Source organism: Pezoporus wallicus, unplaced genomic scaffold, assembly GCF_028554395.1.
Source record: "Pezoporus wallicus isolate ANWC-B61680 ecotype Strahan unplaced genomic scaffold, APGP_CSIRO_Pwel_v1 contig_6275, whole genome shotgun sequence".
NCBI classification, from domain to species: domain Eukaryota; kingdom Metazoa; phylum Chordata; class Aves; order Psittaciformes; family Psittacidae; genus Pezoporus; species Pezoporus wallicus.
The window spans coordinates 1,936,147-1,963,115 of NW_026636901.1; the positions used below are offsets into that span (position 1 = coordinate 1,936,147).

A 26,969-nucleotide genomic window follows, 5' to 3' on the forward strand; every position below is an offset into this window, starting at 1 on the left:
ACAGATAGCTTTAAAATAAAAGTAATACTGCCATTATCAGTGTCTGACGTGCCATGCATGACACAGCTACCCAAGAGAAGCTTATGTCATAGGGAGTGTTATGACACACCTTGCGTGCTGTATTTCCAGTCAGCTAATGGTTTTCACCCACACTCTATAGAAACAGCTATCAAGATATACTGGAGCCCTCCAGAAGTGCTCCTTACAACAATTCCAGGAGTTTCCATTAGCAGAGTGCTTTTAGGGAAAGGTCTATTCTCTCCATAAACACACACAACTCCCATAGGACTCCATGGGAGTTAGGCAAGGGTATGAAGAGAGTAAATCTTTAAGGCAAGCGTAGGAAGAGAAAAAACCTTCAAAAAAAGCGCAGCAGTTTATAAAGATGGTAACTGCTGTCATACATCCAAACAAAACACAGCAGAATAAAGCACTGTTAGTGGCATGTCTATAGTACAGTACTGTATTTATTGACAAATTAGAAGTATAGGATCAAAGAAGAGACGTGCTTCTGCTCCCATACCCCTGCCACATATCTCGGCTGACTTGTCTTCTTCCAGATAAATGAATAGCAGAACTAAATACACACATGGTCAGAAAATGACTGAACTGTTGTGGGGGGGAGGGTTCTGCTTTAAGTATCTTCTTGATGTCTTTACTGGAAAAGTGCAGCTCATATTCAAAAGTATAGTTAATACAAAGAAAAATTAAAAAGACCCATTTACTTTAATGGGCCTTCTTGAGTATAAATTCATCTTATCATCTCAGATGCTATTAGTAACATATGTAACGTTTTTTCTTAACAGTCTCTTAAAATGCAGGATCATTCTGAGACAGAAGTAAACCCACTTCTACAATGTGCTATGGAGCTTTTATCTGAGTTATTTATGTGACTCGGAAAGTGTTTTTACTCAACAAACTCTAAATACAAGCAGCATTACACTGTTCAACAAAACATGTTCATGACACAGCAATCACAAAGACTTTGGGGTCTCACTACTGCAGGGGCACAGGCCAGACCATCCAGTCAGACATATATACACCAGCATCAGCGTTTACGTTGAGGAGATGGGTCACCTCCTCCGCTGGCCATCCCTTCCCTCCTCTCACCCTGCAGTCCACTTGCTCCAGATCGCTGTTCCCAGCGCAGGGTGGGGAGATGGAGGACGGGGCGAGGGGCACGGAGTACTTTTTGAATGTCAGCAACATATGCTTTCAGATGGCAAGGGCGACCGGCGCCGCAGCGGATGCTCATGCTCTGATGCCACTGCCTGCGTCCTCCACTCTGCTCCCATCCCCGGGCTGGCCCTGCCTTCACAAGGAGCTACTGGAGCTGGACTTTTTGGATCGCTTGATCATGCTGGGGTGGAACTCGGTGTGGCGGCGGGCGTGCTTTGTCAGGTGGTCGCTCCGCATGAACCGCTTCTCGCAAAGGGGGCATCGAAACTGCTTCTCACCGGTGTGGGTTCGGTAGTGCCGGGTGAGCTCGTCCGAGCGAGAGAACTTCTTAAGGCAGTCAGGCCACGTGCAGGGGAACGGTCGCTCACCTGCAGGGAGGAAAGGATGACAAGAGATTTAGGGGACAGCAGTAATGCAGGCCAGCACATACCAGCTTCACCGAGGAGCCAGGGAACACACTGAGGAGGGGAAAATGACACTTGTTTCTTGCCACGGTGGCAGCGTCTGTGGAGTTGCTGATAACTCGCTTCATCAGGTTTCAGTCTCACCTCCATCAGAAACCAAAAACCCCTCTAACAGCATGGAATTCGCATTCTGGTGCAGAACCTTACGTGACCCTGAAGACTGTCAAAACAACAGATGAGCTCTGCCTGAGCCTGTGCGTTTTTCATGTCAGGCTCCCTCTAACACTCCCATTCTGCTGAATAATTTGTACAGTTAGAAAGGAAGCCAAAAAAACCTCTCACCTGGAACAAGCCATTCCAGCATTGGGAGAACTGACTGGGGAGGGACTGGGGAGAGCAGTGCAGTCTTCTGCCTGCAAACACATACAGCAGAGCTGCTGTGGCTGCAGGGAGAATTCCTATGTCCCCTACACTCCCTTCTCCCAGAAACCCAAGCTGCTCCACAGGGTATCAGTCTCTTAGATGGCTGATTTGAGGACAGGAAAACTACTTCATCATTCACAGCTTTATCAGCATAAATGTTTGCTACAGTGGTGAAGTACCAAACCAAATGCCCCACACCACCCCTCTGCTTTCAAAAACAAGGGTCTAAGTATTGAACAGCACTCACTGTAATCTTCCTGGCACCCCACATCCTTGCAATTCACCTCTGCGGGTTGCACAGCCTTTGCCTACTGCATAGACCCATTGCCTCCCAACCAGCAAGGCTGACCTTAGTCGACGGCACAGATGGAAATCAAAGATGTTTTAAGTTCACACAAAAGCTTTCAGTCACAAACATCATGCACCACTGCAGTTTGATGACTTAATTCCCTTTCTTAAGAGTCTCCTGAAGGGAATATAAATGACAGCGAGTGACAGCTATTTTTAGCCAACCATGAAACATAAAAACTATCCCAGGAGTTTTTTTAGCTTGGAAGAGTTAGAAAGAAACACAGGGACTCCAATATTTCTTGGTACTCTGAAGTCTGGCACAACAGGCAAGCTTGCTTTACATTTACAGATCACAATAAAGAGAGTAATTTACAAGAAAGCATGCCTTGTAGTCCTCCCCAGACACAATGGCAGCCAGAAAAGGCTAAAGGCTTGAATGAACAGCCCAAGTGCCAGGAGGACAATCAGCAGTAGAAAGTACTGCAGAGCTGTAGGGAGAAGGAAGGGGGCTGGGGAGAGTGACTGACAGCATTCAGGAGGATGACTGACAGCATCCAGCGAGGAGGATAAGAACAGACAAGGTAAGTTGAGGTGTAGCTACACCAGGGGTTTACACAGTGATGCAGCCATGTTCACAGTTCAGGCTCCCAGTGTACGGTGCCCCCTGACAGGCAGCTGCCCCATCCCAGACAGACCAGGGTGAAGCTGGGCAAGCAGAATCACATACCTTATGGCTGCCCCTCGGGCATCCTGTCATACTGCTTCCCCTGAACCTCCTTCCCTCACTTGGCAGCGTTACTGGTCCCTGGTCAGGAGAGAAGGGTGCAGAGGGAGTACAGGGAGCCAAGCCAGCCTGGTACCCAAGCCCAAAGGAGGCACAGCTGCCAGCCGTCCTGACCTGGGGCTATGTTTTGTATGAACAGGTTTCTTGACTCCCTGCTGTATGCTGCTGACATGGCTGGAAGCCTTTCCGGACACCCGCCGCTTGATGAAAGGAATTAATTAAAGCAGTACACAGGCTCACACGTGCGTGAAGGCCACGACCACAGCCAGGCGGCCCAGCAGCAGAAGCAGGAGCTGTACAGAGCACTTCCATCACCATGCTTCCCTGGCTTTCCCAGCCCTGCCCAGGATCCAAGGCAAGTGTTTCACTTGTGCTGCTCTTTTGCTATCTATCTCACGGTTTCTGTCACAGCTCCTGGAAGCAGGCAGCAGTGGGAGGCGTGGAACAGCTTTCCAGCTCCCCCCGGGAATGTGGGAGAAGTGCTATACATCTTGCATGTGTGGAGCCATCTAGTACAGCTCTGTGTCAGGCACTTACACCCCAGAGCAGTGGGAGCAGAGCAGGCATCCTGCACCATCCCTAGAAGCCGTATTTCCAACCATCTACCTCAGGACAGCTCTTCAGCCTGTGAAAGTGCCTAACTGTGCTACAGGGAGACCTGGTGCCCAGGCTAGATAGCAAGGATCATAGCCTTTGGGGTGCAGCATCTACATTTTAGGTATGGCAGGAACTAACCTGGTGTCTATAGTGTTCCAACACTTGCCCCATGCAGCCCTTGCAAAACTGAGCTTCCAAACCCTGCTCCTGGAGCTGCAGGTGGAAAGACAAAACAGAGGCTGGTTACTAGAATCCCCTCTGAAACGTGAAACATGACCTCCACTGCTGCAACCCTGCACACCCATTTTGTGTTCCAGAGAGAAGCACTTTCAGGTTATGCAGAGTGAACACAAAGCCTTAGGGAAAGACAGGGCTCACTCGGGATCCCCTGTGTGCACCTGGCACCGCACTTCCCAGGGAATCGGCCTGAGCTTGGCGGGGGGAGCACAAGGAGGCCATGATGCGCTTCGCACAGTGGGGACAGGCTCTGCTGAGGTAGGAGAGCAGCAAACAGCAGAGACCCCCTGCCCAGGCGAGCGGCTGTGCTCCCTCACACACAAGAGCTTCCACTGGGACCCATGCTGAGCCCCCAGGTAGGGTCGTTGTGAACACCTTCACCACCTCAGCAATACAAGCCCAGGGAGGCTGTCACGGCCACTCTGGAAGCGCACATATGAAAGTAGGCCAGGCATAATCCCCAGCACCAGGATGCATTAAAATCCAGACTTCTCAGAGCAGAGACACAAAGGGGAGGGAGGCTTTTCCAGGCCCACAGGGATTGTCTCTGAGCCTCAAGATCTGCTGCTCCCCTGGTCAGAAAGCTGTGACATCAGGCTGGAGGGATGGTGCTTCAGTGATGGACTTTGTAGGTGCAGAGCAGGAGTGGATCATGCATTCAGGAGGCTTTTAAGGCAAGGTAAAGGTGCCTGATGACAGGTGATGACTGTCCACTCAGCAAAGCTCACCGCTGCATTTGGCACACTATTTTTGTGTGAGATGTTCGAGGAAAAGTCCAGTGAGGAAACACATCTTGCAACTCACATGCAGCAGGGCAGACAATGGCCTGCAGAGCTACAATACAAAGCTGTGACGCAATGCTGCCTCCATCTGGAGATACACGGATTTCTGTGTCATGTCTCAAACAAGAAATACCTGTTCCATACGTTTTTTATCCCTTTAGTTTTGGGAGTAGTAATGCTTGAGCTTAAAAAAAGCAGAATTAACCATCAAACCGGGGTGCTGTTACATACCATTTCCTGGTAGCAGTATGCTACTCACATTTTAAGATATGCCTTAGAAGGGATTCCCATCAAGAGATGAAGGAATGGCCAACGGTGTTATCAGCATACCTTAGAATTATTTGTGACAGGATATTAACACAAGAGATACAAGTTGTAAATTACTTTATAAAAAAAACAAAAACAAACAACAAACATATATCCAGGGCAGCTTACAGAAATAACAAGTGAAACAGAAACTGATTTACAGGTTATAGGAATAGGTATATCTGCAGAACTCCCATTCTCTGTCCTGTGTGTCCCAGGAATGTAGTAGGAGACATAGTTCATGCTGAGCACAAGCTGGTGGTGGCTCTTCACAGGTTGCCTCTGGAGTCTAAAGAACTACTCTCTGCACCCTTGGCTTGCTTTAAATGCCATATGGATATAAAGGCTACTGCAGATCCTTTCGGTCTTTGCTTTCTTGCTTCACCTGACTTGCTCCTTCTTCCCACCCTCCACTGGGTACTACTACTGATTAGTTTCTTCTTTCTCTCTGAGTTCAAACTCTGTATCAAAGTTACAGTGTATGACCTGAAGCAGGCCCACTGTATTTTATTCCTTTTTATTCTGGATAGATGATAAATTATTTAGGTTTTTTTGACCTATCCTGGGACATCACAGATTTTCCCACATTGTAGTCTTGTACAGGAAGGGTTTCTGAAAAAGAACACAGAATGGGCATTAGTTGACTCATTGACAGCGCAAGTAGTACTGGTATCCTGAGTAATCATCTGCCTTCTCACAACAAAATGCTCCTTTATACGTGGATGACTGAGGTCAGGAGCTGCAGTTCATGGTGGCTTTAACAAAGATGAATTAATTTGGACAAACAAGGGGCAGAGAAGTTCTGAGTGACTGTTTTTTTTTGGGAAGGGGGAAGCTGTGTTTGAAAAAGCTGAAGACAAAGTTGCTGATCAGACACTTGGTCAATTCTCTTAGTATAGGTAGTACATTCACTAGGACTGAGCACACTGAGCCTCTGTGGTGGAACAAAGTACTGATTTTATGTGAGTTACTAAAATTGCTTGAGCAATGGCTTTACAGAAGACATTCTGCCCACACCATGCTGCTGGTGTGGACTGAAGTCTGGTAAAGATGAATCGTTTGCTATGCTCACACTGCCTTCCTCAGTGACAGAAGTGAACACAGCCATGAGTCCAGAGCCTGGCATCAGTACTAGCTAGCACAGAATAGTTGTCAAATAATGCCAACAAGAAAGCCAGATGGACTGTAGCTACAGCTGCATGAATGGATACCTAACAAGACACCTTGACTGACTTAGGTTATTAGAGATGGGATGATGGTAGGTACATGGTAGGACCATGTTGCCAGGTATTCATAGCAGCAACTCTTTCAAGTATCAGAACTGAAGAAGGGTTCAGAGTGCTCATGATGCAGTGTTTGGGATGCATGGTTCCTACTATCCACCAGGCTGCTGACTGGACACAGCTAGCCAGTACCTCCTGCTGCAGGAACGCCCTGCCTGCCCCGAGGCACAGACCCACCAACTGCAGCCAGAGGTGGCAGATGGAAAACAGGGAAAAGGGGAAGCACAAGAATATGGGAACCCAAACAGCGAAGTCTCTTGCCACCAGGGGAGAGCAAAATTACTTGGCAAAACAGAACTGGCATAATCAGCTTTGCATGGTTCAAATGAGAGAATCTGATCCCCACCATCATCTTCCAAGATCCTCCTGTACCTCTGTGGCTGCTGGAGCTCAAAATTTCCAAAGGAATCCTGATACCCTATGCATATTCCTATTTTCTTTTCTTCCCCCCCACCCCCCATGATCCCACTAAGCCACCACTCCTCTGTGTCACAGTGTCTCCCAAAATACATTCTGTAGGTGAATGTCAAGAACACAGTCCAGCTTATTGCAAGAGATATAAAAAACCCAAACACTCAGGCTATCTTCTCTGCTGTAGAACAGCTACTGTCTCAGGTCTCTTTCCTTTTTTCTCCACCAATGTGCTGTTTGGCCCACACACCCTGAGTGAGCAATTTCTTGTGGGACACTGGATTATGACTGAGTGATATTCCGGTGAAGATGGATCTTGGGCATCCATGCATCCACTTCAGAGCACAAGCCTTTTGAACAGCCTTTTTCTTCTGAGATATTCCAAAATCAGGTCACTAAAGCATGTGGCAGCCACACGATTCACTGGTGCGAAACAGCACAGAGCGAGATCAGCAGTGAGGATGAGATACTGTATGCCTAAAACAAGGGTTTCTGTAACATCTAAACTGCGGCCACTCAGTCTGGCAATATTTCAAACAGTCACTGCCTTCAAAATAGACAATGCATGGATGGGTTGCAGCAAGTGGTTTATTCTGCCAGCAGACAGGACTAAACAACACAAGACTATTCAGGTATTAAAACTGAGCAGTTTTATATTTTTTATATATTTTATATACCTCTCCTTCCAGCAAGTATTTAGACTGCCCTGACATCCTCAAAACCACCACTCAACAGCTGCTTGCACACACAGGTGTTCTGAGTCTCTTTCAAAAGACCAGACGCAAACCCACCTGCTAGAAGCCACCGCTGCTGAGCCACTGGGAGCCCAAATCCCAGTGAGACTCAATTTTGCTGTTATCCCCATGTGACACAGCAAGGGAAATCCTTACAGCTTTTCTGCAAGATAACAGCCCTCCCTGGCTTACAAAAGCCTTTCTTGAGGGACTGTGCCTCCTCACATATATGTATATAGATACATTTATACATATATGTATAGAATCATAGAATAGTAGTTAGGATTGGAAAGGACCTTAAGATCATCTAGTTTCAACCCCCCCCGCCATGGGCAGGGACACCTCACACTAAACCACGACACCCAGGGCTCTGTCCAACCTGGCCTTGAACATCACCAGGGATGGAGCATTCACAACTTCCTCGGGCAACCCATTCCAGTGCCTCACCACCCTTACAGCAAAGAACTTCTTCCCTATATCCAATCTAAACTTCCCCTGTTTAAGTTTGAACCCATTACCCCTTGTCCTATCACTACAGTCCCTAATGAAGAGTTCCTCTCCAGCATCCTTATAGGTCTTCTTCAGCTACTGGAAGGCTGCTATGAGGTCTCCACGCAGCCTTCTCTTCTCCAGGCTGAACAGCCCCAACTTTCTCAGCCTGTCTTCATACGGGAAGTGCTCCAGTCCCCTGATCATCCTTGTGGCCCTCCTCTGGACTTGTTCCAACAGTTCCATGTCCTTTTTATGTTGAGGACACCAGAACTGCACACAATACTGCAGGTGAAGTCCCACGAGAGCAGAGTAGAGGGGCAGGATCACCTCCTTCGACCTGCTGGTCACGCTCCGTTTGATGCGGCCCAGGATATGGTTGGCTTTCTGGGCTGCAAGCACACACTGAAGCCCGCTCGTGTTCAGTTTCTCATCGACCAACACCCCCAAGTCCTTCTCCACAGGGCTGCTCTGAATCTCTTCTCTGCCCAACCTGTAGCTGTGCCTGGGATTGCTTTGACCCAGGTGTAGGACCTTGCACTTGGCATGGTTAAAATTTCATGTGGTTGGCATGAGCCCACCTCACAAGTGTGTCAAGGTCCCTCTGGATGGCATTCCTTACCTCCAGTGTATCAACCGAACCACACAGCTTGGTGTCATCAGCAAACTTACTGAGGGCAAGTATATAGATAGATCGCAGTTAGGGAAGCTACATGGGAGAGACCTCTCCAAACCTCACCAGAGAGTCATCTCTACATTTTCATAGCTGAGGAGTGCCTTCTTGGTGTACGGGACAAGTTCTTACCTCTTCTTTCCCACCTTACCTCCATTTGAACTTCCTCTGTTTTGCAGTAGTGTTTAAATATTAACCGAAGAATGAAGACCAACTCCTAGCCTTGTGCTGAGGGCACCTACCTGAGATTGAGAAGCACTGGCTTTCAGGTCCTGCTCTGTCTGAATGCTTAAATGCTTGCTAAATGGAAACAGCTTTGACAGGGGAAGGAGGAATGCAGTTTTAGACATGCTCACAAGGATCATATAATTTCTGTTATTTCACTATGAATTTGTTAGCTAGTGTTTCAACAGACTCTTACCTCAAGTTCAAGGTATTTGTAGAGTGCTCTCAGGATATTCACAGTCATTATGACTTGAATGCAGACAATAAATTATGCTACCACAAAACAGCATCTGAAGTGTGCTTTACCATAACTACCCAAGATGGGCCATTTAGTCTTCACTTAGCCCTTCCTTGCTCTTTCACTTCAGGTCTGGGAGTTGTGTGAGGCTATGAGCAGCAGCCTGGTGCACAACAGCCAGTGAAGGGCAACGACTGTTCCTGCAGGGATCCTAACACCTGGTTTGCAAGATACACATGCTAACAAGAGAGGGTGACACCCACCACACAGTCTTCAGTATCACAGCACAACAGCGTGCAGGAACCCAGTAAAGCTGCATTTTCAAGACATCTGTCTAGAAACAGGAGTCACACTCTTAAGTGATGCCTATTCACTGCTTCCATTCTACACGTGCACTTCTTTACACTGACTCAATTAATATACAGACCTTTCTAGAGTGCTTTCTCACTGTGACACATACACCTGCTTAAAGCTTTTATTTTTTGGCAGGAAAAAAAAACCCAAGCACACACAAAAAAAGAAAAAGAAAAAATCCATGCCCCCAACCTCCCCCACCTCCCAAACCAAACAAAAGCCATCTGGGAGTCAGGCAACACTGAACTTAATTTTGAGGAGTTTTGCCTACCTTACTCAGCTGGCAGGGTTTCCAGTCAGTAGGATTGTGTTTCTCCAAGACCTGGAAACATGCCGATTAGAACTCCAGCAATCTGCACATTTGCGTTAACCCTCGAGAATGGGAGTTTCAGATGGAGGTCTGAATTGAGCAAAAAATGTCTTGCTGACTCCACTTTCTGCTCTTCAGTCTTATTCTAAAGGATCTGGCAAAGTGACATTGCATAAGATGGATAAGAGGGGCTTAAAATACTAAATTTCAGATTACGCTCCCACAAAATACCCAAAAAAAGCTTCCAGCAAGAAGAGGATTGTCAACACAGTAGCATCTGTACAGTCTGCCCAGTTAGTGATAGTCCAGAGCACAAATAACAAAGGAGCACAGTGAAAACTGAACTGATACAGGGGCTGGGTCGAAGCCATGGTATCTAGACTGCAGTGTTAACTTTTCCTTTGTACCAGAAATGCTCCTCATCTTCACTGTGCAGGCTGCTGACCTTTGGGTCCACACCTCTGCCTACTGACCTGCTATCAAACATCACTGAGAGCCAGATGCCCAGGAGCGCTCAAGGGCGCATCAGCTGCCCAATGAAACAAAGCTCTTGGTATTGATTGGTCCTGATTTATATGATGATGTAGTTGGCTGAAGAGTGCAAACTTTTCACATATTTTGTTTTTCTGTGCCTAACCTCGTACTTAAGGGTATCTGACGCAGATGTGAACTTCCCATCAATCTGCTGCACCACGTACTGAGAAGTATCTGGGACTTGCCTCCCCAGGCAAGTGAACTCCTACAGATCCTGTATGAGGCGGCATCTGATAAACTAGCTTTATGGCAACTTCTCTGTCCCTCTCTCTTGACCAGAGAGCAGGATCTGCTCTCAGCAGCTGTGTGCCTTTTAACTGGCTTGTATTCATGCTATTATAGCAACCGTACATTCCTTAAAGTTCGCTTCTCTTGCCAGTTTCTCTCCCTCTCCTGCCCTTTGCTCCACACTCCTTGTCCAAGGCCTTCCAACTGAGATTGCTTGTTTACTCTCATACGCCTTTATTTTCCCTGGAAACCCTCTGGCCTGCCCATCACTCCCTGTTAAGCTCTCCTCCCTCCCCATCTTTGAGGCTAATAGTAACCCTACACATTACTGGCCATAATGAAACCTCTAAAACTACCTATTTAGGAAAGTCTGTGCATCTCCAAGGTAACTGCCTGCAAATCTGCTGCCGCTTGTCGTTTTCTTGGTCAGCCAAGTCCCTTGCTTCCTCCTGATAACTGCACAGCTTCCAGGACTTGGGTTTTGTGCAGGTCTTGCCAATGTGTCTGGGCCATTTTCTATGCTCTGAAGGGAAAGTCTACAAGACTTGGTCACACCACCTCAGTGCTGAAGGCTCCCAAGCAGACAAACTGCTCACAATCCCTCCTGCCATCACCAAACTTCAGCAGAGTTCACGTGTCCTATACTCCCACAACATTATACCATAAGGGACCAAGAAACCTAAGGCATGGTCACACTGTGGAGCTATCCCTCTACCTGCCTTCCTGACAAAGGTCTTTTGGCTTGCAAGCCACCCTTTCTCTCCTACACCAAGTGCCACGTGCCTCAGAGATGCTACCAGCCTACACAGAACAACCTTACCTGTAATGTTCTTCCTGCTCAAGACACCAGAACTTAAATAATAAATCCCATCTCACTTTTGGATGGTACTGAAGGGACAGGGGAGGCAATAGCTCAGTTTCAGGGATACACTTGTCCTTGTATCCTCAGGCCTTTGTGAATTAATGTATTTTGAATGTAAGTACACACACATGACAGAATGAAGAAGTGTCTGATCGTACCGCAGAAACACCAGGGGCCTGGCAAGAAATGAAAGGAGCATCCCCCCGGGAAGGGGAAGAGTTCACACTTCTTGGCTTCCCCCTACAAATCCGGCTCTACTAAGTCAGGCTGAGCTCAGCAGGATTGTGCAAACAGTCCCCTTGCTTGTGCCATCAAGTGAGATGTGCAGTGCCACCCGCTGACCTTGTTCTGTTAAGATCAATGCAGAGACAATTTCTGATGGATTGCTAATTCTGGTCTTCTGGAAATTGAACTAGAGTCATCATCAAAGGCCTGAACTTCAGGCAAACATTTACACAGACATTTTTAGTCTCTGAAGGAAGGAATGCCTTTGAACCAACAAGTTTATAGAATCATTATAAGACAAAGACCTCTAACCCCTCAGCACCAAGTCTTTGGTCCTCTACTCTTCTACCTTTATTTGGTATTTCATTTCTTGCCTTTGCCTTAGCTTGCCAAAGATGGCCTGCTGAGTTTTTAGATTCCCACAACACAGGGCAGTATCTAGAGCTTTCCAACATGCTCACTTAGTACCCTTGAGTTCAGAGAACTGTGGCTATAAGTAAGCTCACAGGTGTGAAAGCAAATCCTAAAGACATTTTCCAAGACACAGAGACTGGAATTAAATATTAAAAATTTAAGACCTGGAAGATTGTACTGGTGGCTCTGTACCTATTTCCATTAAAGGCTGCACAGCAGCAAAAAACTTGCTTAGTGGCTGGATGAAAAATAGCAGGTAGGTGAATTCAATTCAAGAGGCTCAGATATACAGAAGAGAAATTGTTGGGAGAAAAAAAAAAGGAAAAAAAGGAAAGAAAGGAGGGAGCATTAATGCTCTGCAGTGCACAGTTATGAATAACTCCAGAGGTCCCATTGAATCTCACCGTTGCTAAGGAATTGTTCTGCCATCTATAAAAATAATTAGCAGTATCGTTTAGCATTTCAGTTAGCTACAATTAACTGCTCACATTAGGAAGCTCTGAAGGTTCATTACTGGTGGTATCTGTAGCAATTTGAGTCACACAGAACCACCGTGGTGGTATACCAGTGCATGTGAATCAAGTATCTAATACTTGGAGCTAAGGCAGCACACACTATACCTCACACTGCTTCAGGAGATACTTATTATAATGCTACTGCTTACAGTAAGCAGTGTGGGTTGTACAGTACATTAATTTACATGTCATCACCCAGAACACTAACCCAGTCATGTCTATTTTGGTTCCCATGTTGGGGTGGATATCTGAACACTGGGTAGTAAGTGCCGGGTAGTAAGTGCATGTGAAGCTAACAAATTTTTTTTGTCACTTATGAGCCAATATTTTGCTGGGCATCAGTTACATTCAGCCTCCAAAAGAGCATCAGAACCGTGGTCTCTGAGCCAGTAACACACAATCCTTGGCACTGGTCCTGAGGTCAGTACACGGTCACCACTCACCATCCTCTTTCCCGGCTCATGGAGACAGCCTGAACTCCGCAGAGCTCACTGCTGAGCCACATCCAGTAATCCTCCTCCTCCCCCTGATCTCCGGAGCTAAGCATCGGCAGATCTGCCAGCAGGGCTTAGGTAGGCAACCAGCACCGTGTCTCCACTGCAGCGCACATACACCTGGGCACACAAACAAGGCAGAGCAACCGAAGCATAGCTGGAGTTCAGATGCGCCCGTGCCCTACCCAGGCTGTGTGAAATACTACAGCAGTGCCTCGCAGCATGTTCCTCGGGTGATAAACTGGTCGTGTACTTCACCATTTACCATTACTGCCAAGCAGACAAAATACAGAAAAGAACCTCCGACTAAAGGACAGATGTGAGGCACATGAAATAAGAGCCGGCAGCATTTGTCTCCTTTGATCCGCTCCTTTCCATACTCACACACAACCCTCTAATTTAGTGCAATTTTTAAGCAGCTTCGTGTACCACACTCTGTCGCCGTCCCTCCCTCCTTGCAATTCGGACATGTAACGGGGTTTATTCAGCCGCTCCCACTAAAGGGATTAAAAAAAATCCTCAACAAACCAAAACAAACACAACCCCCCTCCCGACACAAGACCCGCACAATAAACGGAGGAACGGTGGGCCGCTGTCCCCTCGGCGCTGCGCAGAGCACGAGCACAGCGAACTGTGGCGGCAGAGGTGTTTCACCGGCAGGCTCCGACACCGCCACACCCTCTCCCCCCTCTGACCGGGTAATGCAGCCCCCGCGGGACGGAACACGCCACGGCCGGGTCACGATAACCGGCACCGCGACAAGCCGCCGGGCGGAGCAGCCGCCGGTCCCCCCAGGGGGCCCAAACACTGGAGCGGCTCCCGGCTGTGGCCAGCTCCGGTTTGAGGCGATGTGCGGCTCGAGTGCCCTCGGCCCGCTGGAGGGGGCGTGCCCGCGGCCGCCGGAGCCGCTGCTCGGCAGCCCGCAGCCCGCTCTGCGAACGCGGCTCCGGACGGCAAGGGCAGCAGATGGGGCAGGCCGCCCAGCCCGAGGCGGCTTTAAGGAACGCCTTCGGGCCAGGTTCTGCCTGTTCCCGCAGCCCAGGAGACGTTCCCCGCCGCCGCCCCCCGAACCGCCTCGGGTTCACTCCGGCGGCTGCCGCCCGCCCCGCTCTGCCCGGGGTACACCTACGGGCTTCGGGCAGCGGCCGGCAGGCGGGGTGCAGCGGGAGGTGCTGCCGCAGCCCCACCCGGGGCGGCCGGTCCGGCCCCGCGGCGGAAAAGGAGACAGGAAGGGAGAAGAGGGGAAAAACGGGGCCGTGGTGGAAGGGGGAAAAGAGAAAAGGAGACAAAAAGGAAAAAAAAAACCCGGCCGAAAACGGGGGCAGGGCGCGGGTGAGCCGAGCGCGCCGCCGGCAGGGTTCACGCGAGGACAAGCGCTCGTTCTCTGCTCGCTCCCCCTCCCCTCGCCCGCTCCCTCTCCCTCCCCTCGCCGCCGCCGCCGCCGCTGACCTGTGTGCACGCGGTAGTGCGCCTTGAGATGGGAGGACTTGCCGTAGACCTTGCCGCAGCCACTGTAGGGGCACTTGTGTCGCTTCTCGGCGGCCAGCTTCCCCTTGGGGGCGGCCCCGGCGGCGCGCAGGCGGGGGGACGGCCCCGGCGGCGGGCTGCGGGGAGGGCTGGAGCCCGGCTCCGTGGCCGCGTCGCTGTCGGAGCCAGCGTCCTCGTCGGGGCTCTCCACGCTGTCGCTGCAGACGGAGGGGGCGGGCAGCGGCCGGTACTTGTTCAGTTCCAGCAGGCTCTTGGCGATGGCTAGCAGGGCGCAATAGTCCTTCCAAGCATCGCGGGGGTCGCGCAGCTCCCGGGCCGCCTCCCCCTCGCCCGGTACCTTCAGCCGCGCTGCCTCGGGCACGGCCGAGCGGTTAGAGATCGAAACCAGGCACTGCGCCGCCACGAAGTCCACGTAGGCGACGGCCGACATGGTGCGGCCGCGCCCCGACGACCGGGGTGGGTGTGTGTGTGAGGGGTGTGTGTGTGTGTGTGTGTGTGTGTGTGTGTGAGGAGGGGTGTAGCTTCGGGCTCTCCTCAGTGCGCGCCCGTCGGACCGGCAGCGCCAGCCATGGCTCGCCTGCGGCGCGAGGTCTTTGCAGCGCAAGGGAGAACGGGGCTGATAAATAGCGGGACGCCAGGTAGGGGTCTCAGCGCCCAGCCCCAGCGGCGGCGCGCAGCCGGCAGGGAGGAGCGGCCGGCCCGGGTCCGGAGCGGCGGCCGGGGTAGAGGAGAACGCCCGCCGCGCCGCCGACCGCCCCGCGCCCCGCGCGCTCCTGCTCGGGGACGGCCGCGCCGAGTCCCATCACGTCAGGTTGGGAGCCCCCTCCCGCCCCGTGCCGTCCCGCCCCCCCGATTGGTCAGCGGGCAGGGCCGGCCGGCTCTGTTTACCTTCTCCCCCCACCACTCGCGGCTCCCCTTTTCTAGCAGGGGGTGTGTCCGCCGGGCGACAGCCCCGCCAATCATTGCGCTCCCTCCTCAGGCCGCGTGCTACTCTGGGCGCCCCGCCGCGCCCGCTTAAAAGGGCCACGTCTCGGGCCCGCCGGGCGGCGGTGGGAAGCGAAAGGACGAAAGCGCCGCGGCTCCCTCCCGCCCCGCCGGCCAAGGCCGCCGCCCAGCCGAGCCGGCGGCGGCGCCCGGCCGCAGGTCCGCTCAGGGTTTGCGGGGTGCGACCCGGCGCGGCCAGGCAGCCCGGCGCCGAGCGGGTTAAGTGTCTCCCTGGAAGCCCTACGGTCCCAGCAACGGGCCCGCCAATGGGAAGTGAGCCGGTTGATGTCACTGGCGAGGCCCCCGCCAATCAGCGCCACGTTCCGAGCAGTGCGCAGCACTTGTAAACCCGGCGGGCGCCCGCGCACCGCCCGACCCCGCCCACCTGGCCCAGGCAAGGCGCCGCCGAGCGGGGCTGCGGTGACCGGGGCTCGTAGCGGAACCAGCGCCGCGCCCCGCGCCAACCAACTCTCGTTCCGGCCAGGCGACGGGGCTCCCCGGCTCTGTGCGGGGAGCCGGATCCCGGCGCGATGCCGTTACGCATATCACAAGCTCACCCGCGAGACGCGGTTCCCTTAGATGCAGCGGTGGCATGGGGAGAGGTCCCTGGGGTGCCGCTGCTGATGGCCGGGCGCGCATGTCTCCCGTCCGGAGCTTACCCCGGGACAACCACCAGGGAGGGAAGTCCCAGGGCCCGGCAGAGCGGCCGTGCCCGAGCAAACACGGCTGCAGAAGGGCGGCTCCGGCCCGGCATCAGCTCCAGTGGTCGCGGAGCACTTGCCATCCCTACCCAGCAGCCTGCCCCGTTCCAGCCGGAGCGCAGGGCTCGGGGCGCGACGGCGGAGAAACGCCACCTTGGGAGAGCGCTGCTTAAAACCCGGGAGAGACTTGTCCGGCATCACATGGGAACCAGCAGCAGCCCGTGTGAAGTGTGTCCACCTGCGCGGTCTGTCAGGACCGAGCGTAGCGAGGAAGGACCCTGCCTCCGAGACGCTGCACATAGGCCACTGCGCCCCGTCGGCCGGGGTAAAGCCGGCGTACCTCTGCAGGCGTTGTACAGCTGCCGGACCGCGGGGTTCTACCCTTCTGCTGCAAGCTGCGGCCCGACGACACCGGGCCACAGCAGCCCAGGGTCCCAAACTGAGCCCCACTGTCCTCAGCTGCAGCCCAGCCCTCCTCGCAGAAGCACAGAGGCCAAGAGGGCATAGCGCTCAGTGGATTGCTATTAATGTCATTAACCGAGCATGGAAATGATGAGGAAGCAGCTGCAGAAATGAGGCAGCGTTGCTTGCTTCCTGCAGGAAATAAAAACGAGTAGATGTCAGCCATTTTGTACGCCAGCACACTAAACCTCTTAGGTGCTACCTCAGGCAATAATAATAATCCTTTGTTGTGGATAATTGGCATAAGGCTGAAATCACGTTGCTATCATTGCTGGGAAAAAAAACAAACAAACAAACCACAAACAAAACAAAAGAACTAGTGGCTACCTCTGCATCTGGATGATCTGTAGGGTGATGAAGATCAAATAGAAAATATGAATAGAGCAATTTATGTAACAGGGCAGTCATCAAGGGATGAGGTCGATTTTATCCCATTTTGGGAGCCTTTTTCACGCCTGATCCCGCATGGGTTGGCCTCTAGTGCTTACAAGGTACCAGGCAGAGTCCATGATCTCTGCTTCTGATGGGAAGGAGGAACACAGCTGGTTATTGTTCCTCTACCGCTACCACTGTTGATACATATGTCCTTCTGTGTTTAGTACAGGTGACTAAAACCTTCTCTTTCCTTTAGAGGGGCAACAGGCTTTTTCATGGAAAGCTGCCCCCCGGCTTCATTACTCTGGATATCCAGAACGTAGGTTTGAATTGCCCATCTGCCAGCTTTCTTTCACAGCACTTTCAGAACTTCTATGGGTGACTGACGTCACCCAAAAGTTCCCGCTAAGAGATGTTGTCGTCCACCTTTCAGTGGCACAAGAGTCACTTCCCAAGAGATGACTCACCTAAACTGAGTCTGAGCATCAGTCACGTTAACAAATCCTCAGTTACATACCTCTTATGTTAATTTTGACAGTTCAGAGAGAGAAGTGTGAATAACCAACAGACAAAATGCCAAACTGTTTTTGTTTGCTAGCTTGTTTTGTTTTAAGCTAACTCTTGGCATCTAGTTAAAATACTTTTAGTGTGCTTTCAAGGATACATCACCTATTAAAGACAAAAATAATGCCTTTCATTTTGATGTAGAAGCTCCAAGACTCCGAGCTAATTAGGTTTAAACAACACTTACGAAGTCATGCCAATGGAATTTTATACTTCAGTTTCTGCTTTGACTTTTTCCATTCATCAGGGCCCTAGAATCTACATGTGATGTAAGCTTCATATGATTTGACAAGGTGCTGAGTTCTGATGGATGGTTAGAAATGGCTGAAATTATACACTGAGTTGAATGGCCTGTTTGCTGGCCTGCGTTCTTAAAGCCTGTGACCGTGATGAACATTTGTTAAGTGATTGATATTCCGGCAGCATTACAGAATGGTAATTCAGTGGTCATATAAACATGAACATGCTGTAAAGTATTTTACATGTTTGTGGTTCATACCAATGTGTTGCCCAGATTGCCTGCATATATTATCAGGGCAGTACGACAGCCTCTTCCATCAGACATTGCAAAGCCTGGTGTGGTAGGAAGGAAGTGTTTTAAACTCTTGAAGAAATGTGTCTTGGTCTCTGAACACACAGAGCGGACAGAAAGTTGCTTTATAAGACATCTGGAGTAACAGAAGCCTTCAAATTCGACTTTTGTAGATCAGAGAGTCAAAACAAGAGTCAGCACAGCTGATTACTTTATAAGGGCTTCCAAGACAGAGTGAATATGCTGAAACTAGTGTTGACACTAGCAAACTGGTCTTCCATTTTAAGAGCAGCTACACAATAGAAGGCCACTGACAGAAGATGCCTCTGGCCTTAAAATCCAAGAGTATGTGGATTAGCGGTCTCAAACTCAACTTTCTTTAAAAACAAGCATTATGGATATGGAGAGTGTGTTCATTTCCTGTTTACAACTCAGAATTAGTGTTTCTCTGTTCTTACCTTTAACTCCTTCTGCCCTATTTCCATCCATACTCTGCACACTGGTAGTGATTGTAAGTCTCTGTCGGGAGTGCTTTGTAGTATCCCCTGAATTGCAGCTGGTGTCCTTAATGTCCTGTGACCAACCCTGCTGATCCTGAGCCTCAGAATGAAGGACGGCTCCTGCCTCCTGGGGCTTACCTCTGCAGGTGGTGGGTACCCAAGGGATGTCTGTGCCTCAATGAAATTACAGCCCATGGGGGCATCAGAGATCTGGGTGTAAACCCGCTTTGGGTGCTTGCAGCGGTGTAGCCATGGAAGCATTGAGCTCAGCGTGGGCTAGCTGCTTGAGCACGCACCCAAGATCCCAGATGGATTTTACAGCCTGCATCAGACACCATCCTTCAGCATGAGCATGGGTGTGTGAGTCTCAAGTTCAAAAGTAGAAAGCCAGCCTAAAGTTAATTTGGGAACATCTACCTTCAACTGCAGCAAAGACACCCAATGGAAAATCAACTGGTGGCAGCAGGCACATAGCTTACATGGGGAGGAGGGTGGACTGGGTAGGGATCAGCCTCAGTTTACAGCTAGGTTTGAAGGATGTAATTCAATGTTCAGTGGTTGATTCCATGGTTCACACTGTTCATAAACTCTTTCAAACCCACTATGCCAGCCCCTGCTTTCTCGAGATTTGGACCACCATACCCCGTGAAAATAGCTTTCTGTCATTTCTGTCACGGAACACTCATCAGGTAAGTTTGTTGACTGGCTTTCGACACTTTCTGGTTAACTCTGATTGGACAGCAAGAGTTCATGGTGGCTCTGCCTTTACACCTGAAAGCTGTCATGGAGAAGGAGTGCCATGATACATGCGGTAAGTGATCATCGTCAGGCAACTCACTCCCTGGACAAGGCGTTGTTATGTCACTCCCTGGACAAGGCGTTGTTATGTTTCATTACAGAAAAAGAAAAATAAGGATAGGGATGGAAACGCAACGAGCTTCCAGGGAGGCATGAGGTCTTGGAGGATGGAGGTGGATCTCAATGCAGGCAGGGGGTCGCTTGGAGAAGGAGGCCCTGGACCTCGCAGAGGAGCCACCTCCGTGAGGAGGCTCCGCCGGGCAGCGCTGCCAGCCGTTCCCGAGCTGCCCGCAGCCCCGCTCCGCACTGTGGGCTGCAGGCGTACGTGCGGCTTCCATAGGAGTGGGTCCCACCTCGTTGCTGGCATCGCCGCTTTAATTGACTGGAGCAGGCAGGGGGAAGCAAGCAGCCGGGTTCATCTAAGGACACAGCCCCAGTTCTCAGAAATCCCCGCGCTGCGGGAACATCGAGCTCCCGTTACCGCAGTTGAACAAACTGCCCTAGATCGGGGGTGCCGGGACCGCCCCCCCCCGCCCGCGACCGGCACACGTGAGCCGCATGGAAACAGCCCCCGCCCCCCCCCCCTTCCCCCCAACGGGCCCCCGCACCCGCTGCCGCGGTGACACCGCGCCCCGGGCTTTGCGGCTCTTTTCCTTCCTACCCGCGATGTAGCGCAGATAGGGGTTTACTTCATAGTGGCTTTCTTCTCCTGATTTAATTATCGTTTTGTTTTTTCCACCGCGGGAGGCCCCTGCAAGCCCACGGCGTCATCCTTCTCAGCCCTCACCGCCACCACTGCCACCCTACAATATATACACTTACATATATATGTGATGTTGTTTCATACATTATGTATGTATAAAAGAAAAATATGTAATCTATATATTAAAATTGTATTTCATGATATTATATTACATTTAAATATAGAAATGTAGACACTTATCTTTCTATATTTTTACATATTATGTATAATACATACACATTGTACATGCGTATTATATAATATATATAAACACGCATGTATATTACATATTCCTACATCACAGATAAAATATTTAAGTCATAAATATATAAAATACATGTTTATTTTTTTTTTTTTGTTGTTGTTCTTTTGTTTGCTTTTATGGAGAGGGTGGCAGAGCGTAGCATCAGACCGTAACCGGGGCGGGCAGTCGGGGAGCCGGCGGCCCCACAGTTACACAGGGGGGGGGGGGTGTTGCATCCTCCCTACCTCCAGCTATCTCAGATGCCCTCCTCCGCCTCCATCTTACCGCCCGCCCGCCAGCTCCCCCGGTGGCGCAGCCGGGGGGTGTGCGCCTCCGCTAACATGTCCGCCGCCCCTCGCTCATGCCCACCTGACGGCCCAGGGCATGCTCGGCTATGCAAGGGGGAAGGCAGCAGAAGCCTTCCCCTTGGAGAGCCGAGGATCCCCGGGGCGGGCAAGCAATGGTCAGCGCAGCGCTGCCCTGTCTCCACCTCCCCCCCCCCCCCGCCCCCTCAGCTCTCAAGATCCCCCTTTTCCCCTCTCCCTACACCTTGGAAAGCTCCATCCCCCACCCCGGGCTGGTGGTTTCCTTTGCTAGATGCTACGGATTTATTTTGGGAAAAGGTAGCATTTCTCTGTAGAGGCACCTGAATGGGTTTGTGGGTTTCGTTTGCTCGAGCTGTGTTAACCCAGCGGTGAAGGACTAAGATGATGTCACCTCAACCAATCGGCAGAACTAAGGCCGGGTCACATCAGCCTCTCACCAAAACTGAGACCACTTCATGTTAACCCCCCACCAAAACTGAGACCATACCCCATCAAACCCATCCCCAGACAGAGATGATACCAATAGGTGAGTGTTGCTCCAGGAACACAACAGTGGTCCTCTCTACCACAGTGCCAAGACCCCTCTCATTTTCACCCTGGCTCCTGGTCTCAGCATGCACACAGTTCCAGAAAGTGTTAATTTCCTGCACAGCTAATATAGCAGGTTATTCTCCTTCTGCTTCACCGTTCAAGATTTTCTGCATGACAACAGCTCCTGACAAGGAGGTTTTAGGGAGGGTGAGAGGCAGAGAAACAACCTGGTGAATGCTTGAGAAAATCAAAGTTGTTTTTTAAATGTTTTCCAATGCAGCATTTGTTTTCCAATTATGTGCAGAAAAATATCTCATTTCCCTCCCCTATACTGCTGTGTTTCATCAGAAACAAAGGAGGTGTGGGTGGGTGAGGTGGGTGGGTGTTGCCTGGCTCTACATTAGACTTTCCTAGCATTTGAGCTGAAATCGAAGACATCTGTATTTTTCTCCCTGGACAGTTCTCCCTGGGAAGCGAGGATCTTTTGCTGTCTCCCACCATTGCATTGCTACTGCTGCAAATCCTCCAGCAGTGGGAGTCCTGAAGGATTTGCACAGGCTGGCTTTGGAGCTGTCTCAAATATAATGCTGAGCAGCCATGCTGGATGTTGTAACTGTAAGAGTAATGGCAAATAAATTTACAATAATGTTGTTATTGCCACTGCTATTGGCATTACACAGTTCAGTTGTGAGGGTTTTCCTTAGGAAGTTTAACCCTTTGTCAGCAGGAAATATTTCCAGACAAAATAAGTATCTGTAAAGCAGCTTTGCAGTAAAAGGCTGGGTGGGGGTCCGGGTGGACACCAAGCTGAACACAACCAGCAATATGCCAATACAGAAACAAAGGCAGATGGCGTCTTGGGCTGCATGAGGAGTGTGGCCAGCAGGCTGAGGGAGCTGATCCTTCCCCTGCCCTCAGCATTGGCGAGGCCACACCAGGAGTGCTGGGACCAGCACTGGGCTCCCCAGCACAAGAAAGACATGGACATACTGGAGAGAGCTTAGGAAAGGGCCACAGAGATGGTGAAGAGACCGGTGCACCTCTCCTGTGAGGAAAGGCTGAAAGAGCTGGGACTGTTCAGCCCGGAGAGGACAAAGCTCAGGGGGGATCTGATTCATGTGTACAAATACATGAAGGGAGGGTACCAAGAGGATGGAGCCAGGCTCTTTCCAGTGGTGCCCAGGATGTTGTGGTTTAAGCCCAGCTGCTAACTCAGAACCACGCAGCCGCTCACTCACTTCCCTCTTTCTTGGCAAAAGCACCCCTTTGTGACTGGTCCAGAGGCTCCATGAATCCTCGGCATAGACTACCTCAGGAGAGGGTACTTCAAAGACCCAAAAGAGTACTGCTAGGCTTGTGGTATTGCTGCTTTGGAGACTGAAGAAATTGAGCAGCTGTTCACCTTGCGTGGTCTCTCAGAGGATCCTTCTGTTGTGGGGTTGCTGAAGGTTGAAGAACAACAAGTGCCAATCGCGACCACAACAGTGCACCGGCGGCAATATCACACCAACCCAGACTCCCTGATTCCCATCCATCAGCTGATCCGTAGACTGGAGAGTCAAGGAGTGATCCAGCAGGACCCACTCACCCTTTAACAGCCCCATGTGGCCAGTGCCAAAGTCTAACAGAGACTGGAGACTAACAGTAGACTATCGTGGCCTGAACGAAGTCACACCACCATTGAGTGCTGCCGTACCGGACATGCTAGAACTTCAGTATGAACTGGAGTCAAAGGCAGCCAAGTGGTATGCCACAACTGATATTGCCAATGCATTTTTCTCAATTCCTTTGGCAGCAGAGTGCAGGCCACAGTTTGCTTTTACTTGGAGGGGTGTCCAGTTCACTTGGAACCGACTGCCCCAGGGGTGGAAACACAGCCCTACCATCTGCCACGGACTGATCCAGACTGCACTGGAACAGGGGCAAGCTCCAGAACACCTGCAATACATTCATGACATTATCGTGTGGGGTGATACAGTGGAAGAAGCCTTTGAGAAAAGGAGGAAAATAATCTAAATCCTGCTGAAAGCCGGTTTTACCATAAAACAGAGCAAAGTCAAGGGTCCTGCACAGGAGATTCAGGTTTTGGGAATAAAATGGCAAGATGGATGTTGCCAGTACAATATAAAATTACTACTAATAATAATAATGATGTGGTGAATAACAAGGGGAGAGAATATAAAACTAAACAGGTAAAATAAATAAACAAAAAATCCCTGAACAAACACAAGTGATGCACAATTGCTCATCTCCTGCTGATCAATACCCAGCCCAACCCAAGCAGTGATCTGGGCCTTCGGGGAGTAATGTGCTTGGTATGGAGTATCCCTTTGACCAGTTTGGGTGAGGTGTCTTTTCTCTGTTCCCTCCTGGCTTCTTGTGCCACTCCTCACTGGCAGAGCATGAGACTGAAAAGTCCTTGACCATGGTAAGTGCTACTTAGCAACAACTGAAACATCATTGTGTTATCAGCATTGTTCTCGGGCTAAAGCTGAAACACAGCACTGCAACAGCTACTAGGAAGGAGAAAAATAACTGTTACACCTGAACTCAAAATACAGGACCGGAGGCAACAGGCACAAACTGAAACATAGGAGGTTCCCTCTGAACATCAGGATACACTTTTCATTGTTAGAATGCTGGAGAGGGACTCTTTGTCAGGGATTGTAGTGATAGGACAAGGGGCAAGTTCAAACCGAAACAGGGGAAGTTCAGGTTAGATATAAGGAAGAAGTTCTTTACTGTAAGGGTGGTGTGGCACTGGAATGGGTTGCCCAAAGAAGCTGTGAATGCTCCATCCCTGGCAGTGTTCAAGGCCAGGCTGAACAGAGCCTTGGGCAACCTGGTCTAGTGTGAGGTGTCCCTGCCCATGGTAGGGGGGTTGGAACTAGATGATCTTAAGGTCCTTTCCAACCCTAACTATTCTATGACTCTATGATTCTGGGGTGACTGAGCACTGGCACAGGTTGCCTGGGGAGGTTGTGGAATCTGAATCCATTCAAATGCTGCCTGAACATGGTCTTGGGCAGCCGGTTCCAGGTAGCCCTGCTTGAGCAAGGGGGTAGGACCAGATGACCTCCAGTGGTCCCTTCCAACCTCAACCAATATGTGATTCTGTGATCTGATATCTGCATGGGTTGGTCTGTGCAGGTTCAGAGTCAGTGTTTGGAATACATGACAGAAAAAGCAAAGGGTTTAAACACATTAACTTCCTTCCATAACTTTGGGTACTGCTCAGTAATATGCTCATGTTGATTCTCTTGTGTTTATGGGTACCAGTAAAAGGGTTCTGTGGGTTCTACAGCTCATGCCCTGATGCTTTTTCAGCTTCTACAGTTTAATTACTAAACAGACTCTGTACATGCAGTACAATATGAATGGCACTGCACTTGAATATGCCTGTACTTGCACACAGGCACCACATAATCATAAATCATCTCTAAGGATAAAAGAGATTCTCTGCCCTTAAACCCATCCTCCTAGTCCCTTTATTTTTCTGCAAGAAGATATCCCTGTTCAAGAAAATTTTGTCTTGGAACAATCTACCTAAACAGTACAATAGCAGACCCTGTTTTGTGGTCGATCTGTACCAGCACAGGCTTTGTTTAGTAATAACCAGCTGAGAACATTGCCTTACTCATTAAGGCTTTCAAAACTGTTACATTTATTCAGAATGAAGTGAAAAATGCTGTTATAACCTTAAACTGAGGAAAATGACAGATTGTTTGTTCAGACTTCACAAAATGCTTCTCTGCATTTTTCTGCTCACTTTCACTGTCACTCCTTTTCTATGCCCCATCATTTTTTATTGTTAGCCTGTACTGAGTTAAGGGAAAATTTCTTCTAGTCAGTCTTGCACTAAAATTAGCCTAAGCTAAAGTCTGTGTCAAATCAGCTTTAGCTAACTTGATTTTGGTTGTTTTGTGAAAGAGCCAGAGGAGGTTTTGGATACCTAGAGCAGCATACGGGCACATAAACTTCACACAAAGTTGCAAAGACGTGCTCCACAACTGACTCTTAATGCTAAAAGAGCTTAAACTCCTAACTTTTCTTGAATTTCCCTGATATTCAGCTTCTGTGTGTGACCTCAGACAATTAGATTTTCATGTAAAAAAGAATTCAGTTTGTAAGCTTGCCTGGGTTTCAGCCCCATCTAAGAATATCAACGCAGCTGTAGCAAGCCTGTCAGGTCCATCATGCTGTCTGTAGCAGTGGGCTAGGGAAAAGTTTAAGAAACTGCTTCAAAAAAAGCTTCAAAGCAGCTCAGGCTTTATGATATCTCTAAGTTTGAATGTAAAATGAGCTAGGAGGCCTTTAAAGAGCCTGAGATTCAGATCTCACCCTGTTCCACCACAAGTATCCTAAGTAAGAGGCTCATTCTCCCATTCAGCGTCAAATGGTTTTGAAATGAAGGATGGAGACCATCTTCTCCAGCATAGCCCAACAGTCTAAGTGGTTTCCAGGTGAGAGCTATGGGTGTGAATCCCCTCAAGAAATGGCAAAATCCAGTTCTCCTTGAGGACTGATCTCCTGGAGACAGCTGTAGTCTCAGAGCACACCAGGGCTGGGGTCCAGGTGAGCTGGGGAAAGCCTTTCTCTGGTTTGACAGAGTAAGACTCCTAATTTCCAGAGAGGACTGTAGCTAAGGGTGATAGCTCTTCCTTATCACAGTATCACAGTATGACAGTATGCTAGAGATTGGAAGGGACCTCAAAAGATCATCTAGTCCAATCCCCCTGCCGGAGCAGGAACACCTAGTTAATGTTACACAGGAGTGTGTCCAGGCGGATTTTGAATGTCTCCAGGGAAGGAGACTCCACAACCTCCCTGGGCAGCCTGTTCCAGTGTTCTGTCACCCTCACTGAGAAGAAGTTTCTTCTCAAGTTTAAGTGGAACCTCTTGTGTTCCAGTTTGTACCCGTTACCCCTTGTCCTATCATTGTTTGCCACTGAGTAGAGCCTGGCTCCATCCTCGTGACACTCCCCCTTTATATGTTTATATACACTAATAAGGACACCCCTCAGTCTCCTCTTCTCTAAACTATAGAGACCCAGCTCCCTCAATCTTTCCTCATAAGGGAGATGCTCCACTCCCTTAATCATCTTAGTTGCCCTGCGCTGGACTCTCTCCAGCAGGTCCCTGTCCTTCTTGAACTGAGGGGCCCAGAACTGGACACAATATTCCAGATGCGGTCTCCTTAGTATTTAAGTCCTGGCTGCTCAAAATGTCCTGCTACCCAGTGCACTCCTTCAAAAGGCTTTCCAAGGCTGCTGCTGTAGGGCAGACAAAAGCATGCTCTGCCCTGGCTTCTGAGATGGTTGATAGCAAATCAGCTCCAGTGTGGGCAATTAACACAGTGCTAAATTAAAGCCGATCAGTGCTGCTGGGGTAAAGAGGAGATTAGGTCATGCTAGCTGTGCTGACTTGGCTGCATAACTTCCAGTTTGGAGCATGGGCAGTGCTGGAGGAAGGTGCGTGGTGTAGCCTCAGTTATGCAGCTCTTCTCTCCCATCAAATATGGAACCTCAGGTGCCTGCCTCAGAGCTCTGACCCCCACATGCCCACGGAAAGCACATAGATATTGTCGCACATATAGCATGGGATGCCTCACTATTGGAAAAGCGTGACAACTGTTAATGCAAAAGTTCAAGAGTGGGAAAATTGTCACTGCAGTTACATCGTTGTCTGCAGCAGAAATCTCTTTTTCTCCCCCCACCCCTCTCCTTAGAG

The 26,969-nt window shown here is 50.0% G+C and overlaps 1 protein-coding gene across 1 annotated transcript; it reads right to left on the reverse strand.

The window, feature by feature from the left end:
* Positions 1–449: 449 nt before the first annotated feature.
* On the reverse strand, positions 450–15,502 carry KLF9 (KLF transcription factor 9). The gene is made up of 2 exons (XM_057402175.1): positions 14,442–15,502; positions 450–1,547 (listed from the first exon to the last, which is right to left on the reverse strand). Exons 1-2 carry the CDS (start codon positions 14,908–14,910, stop codon positions 1,315–1,317), a joined length of 702 nt encoding a protein of 233 aa, XP_057258158.1. The 5' UTR covers positions 14,911–15,502; the 3' UTR covers positions 450–1,314.
* Positions 15,503–26,969: the final 11,467 nt, after the last annotated feature.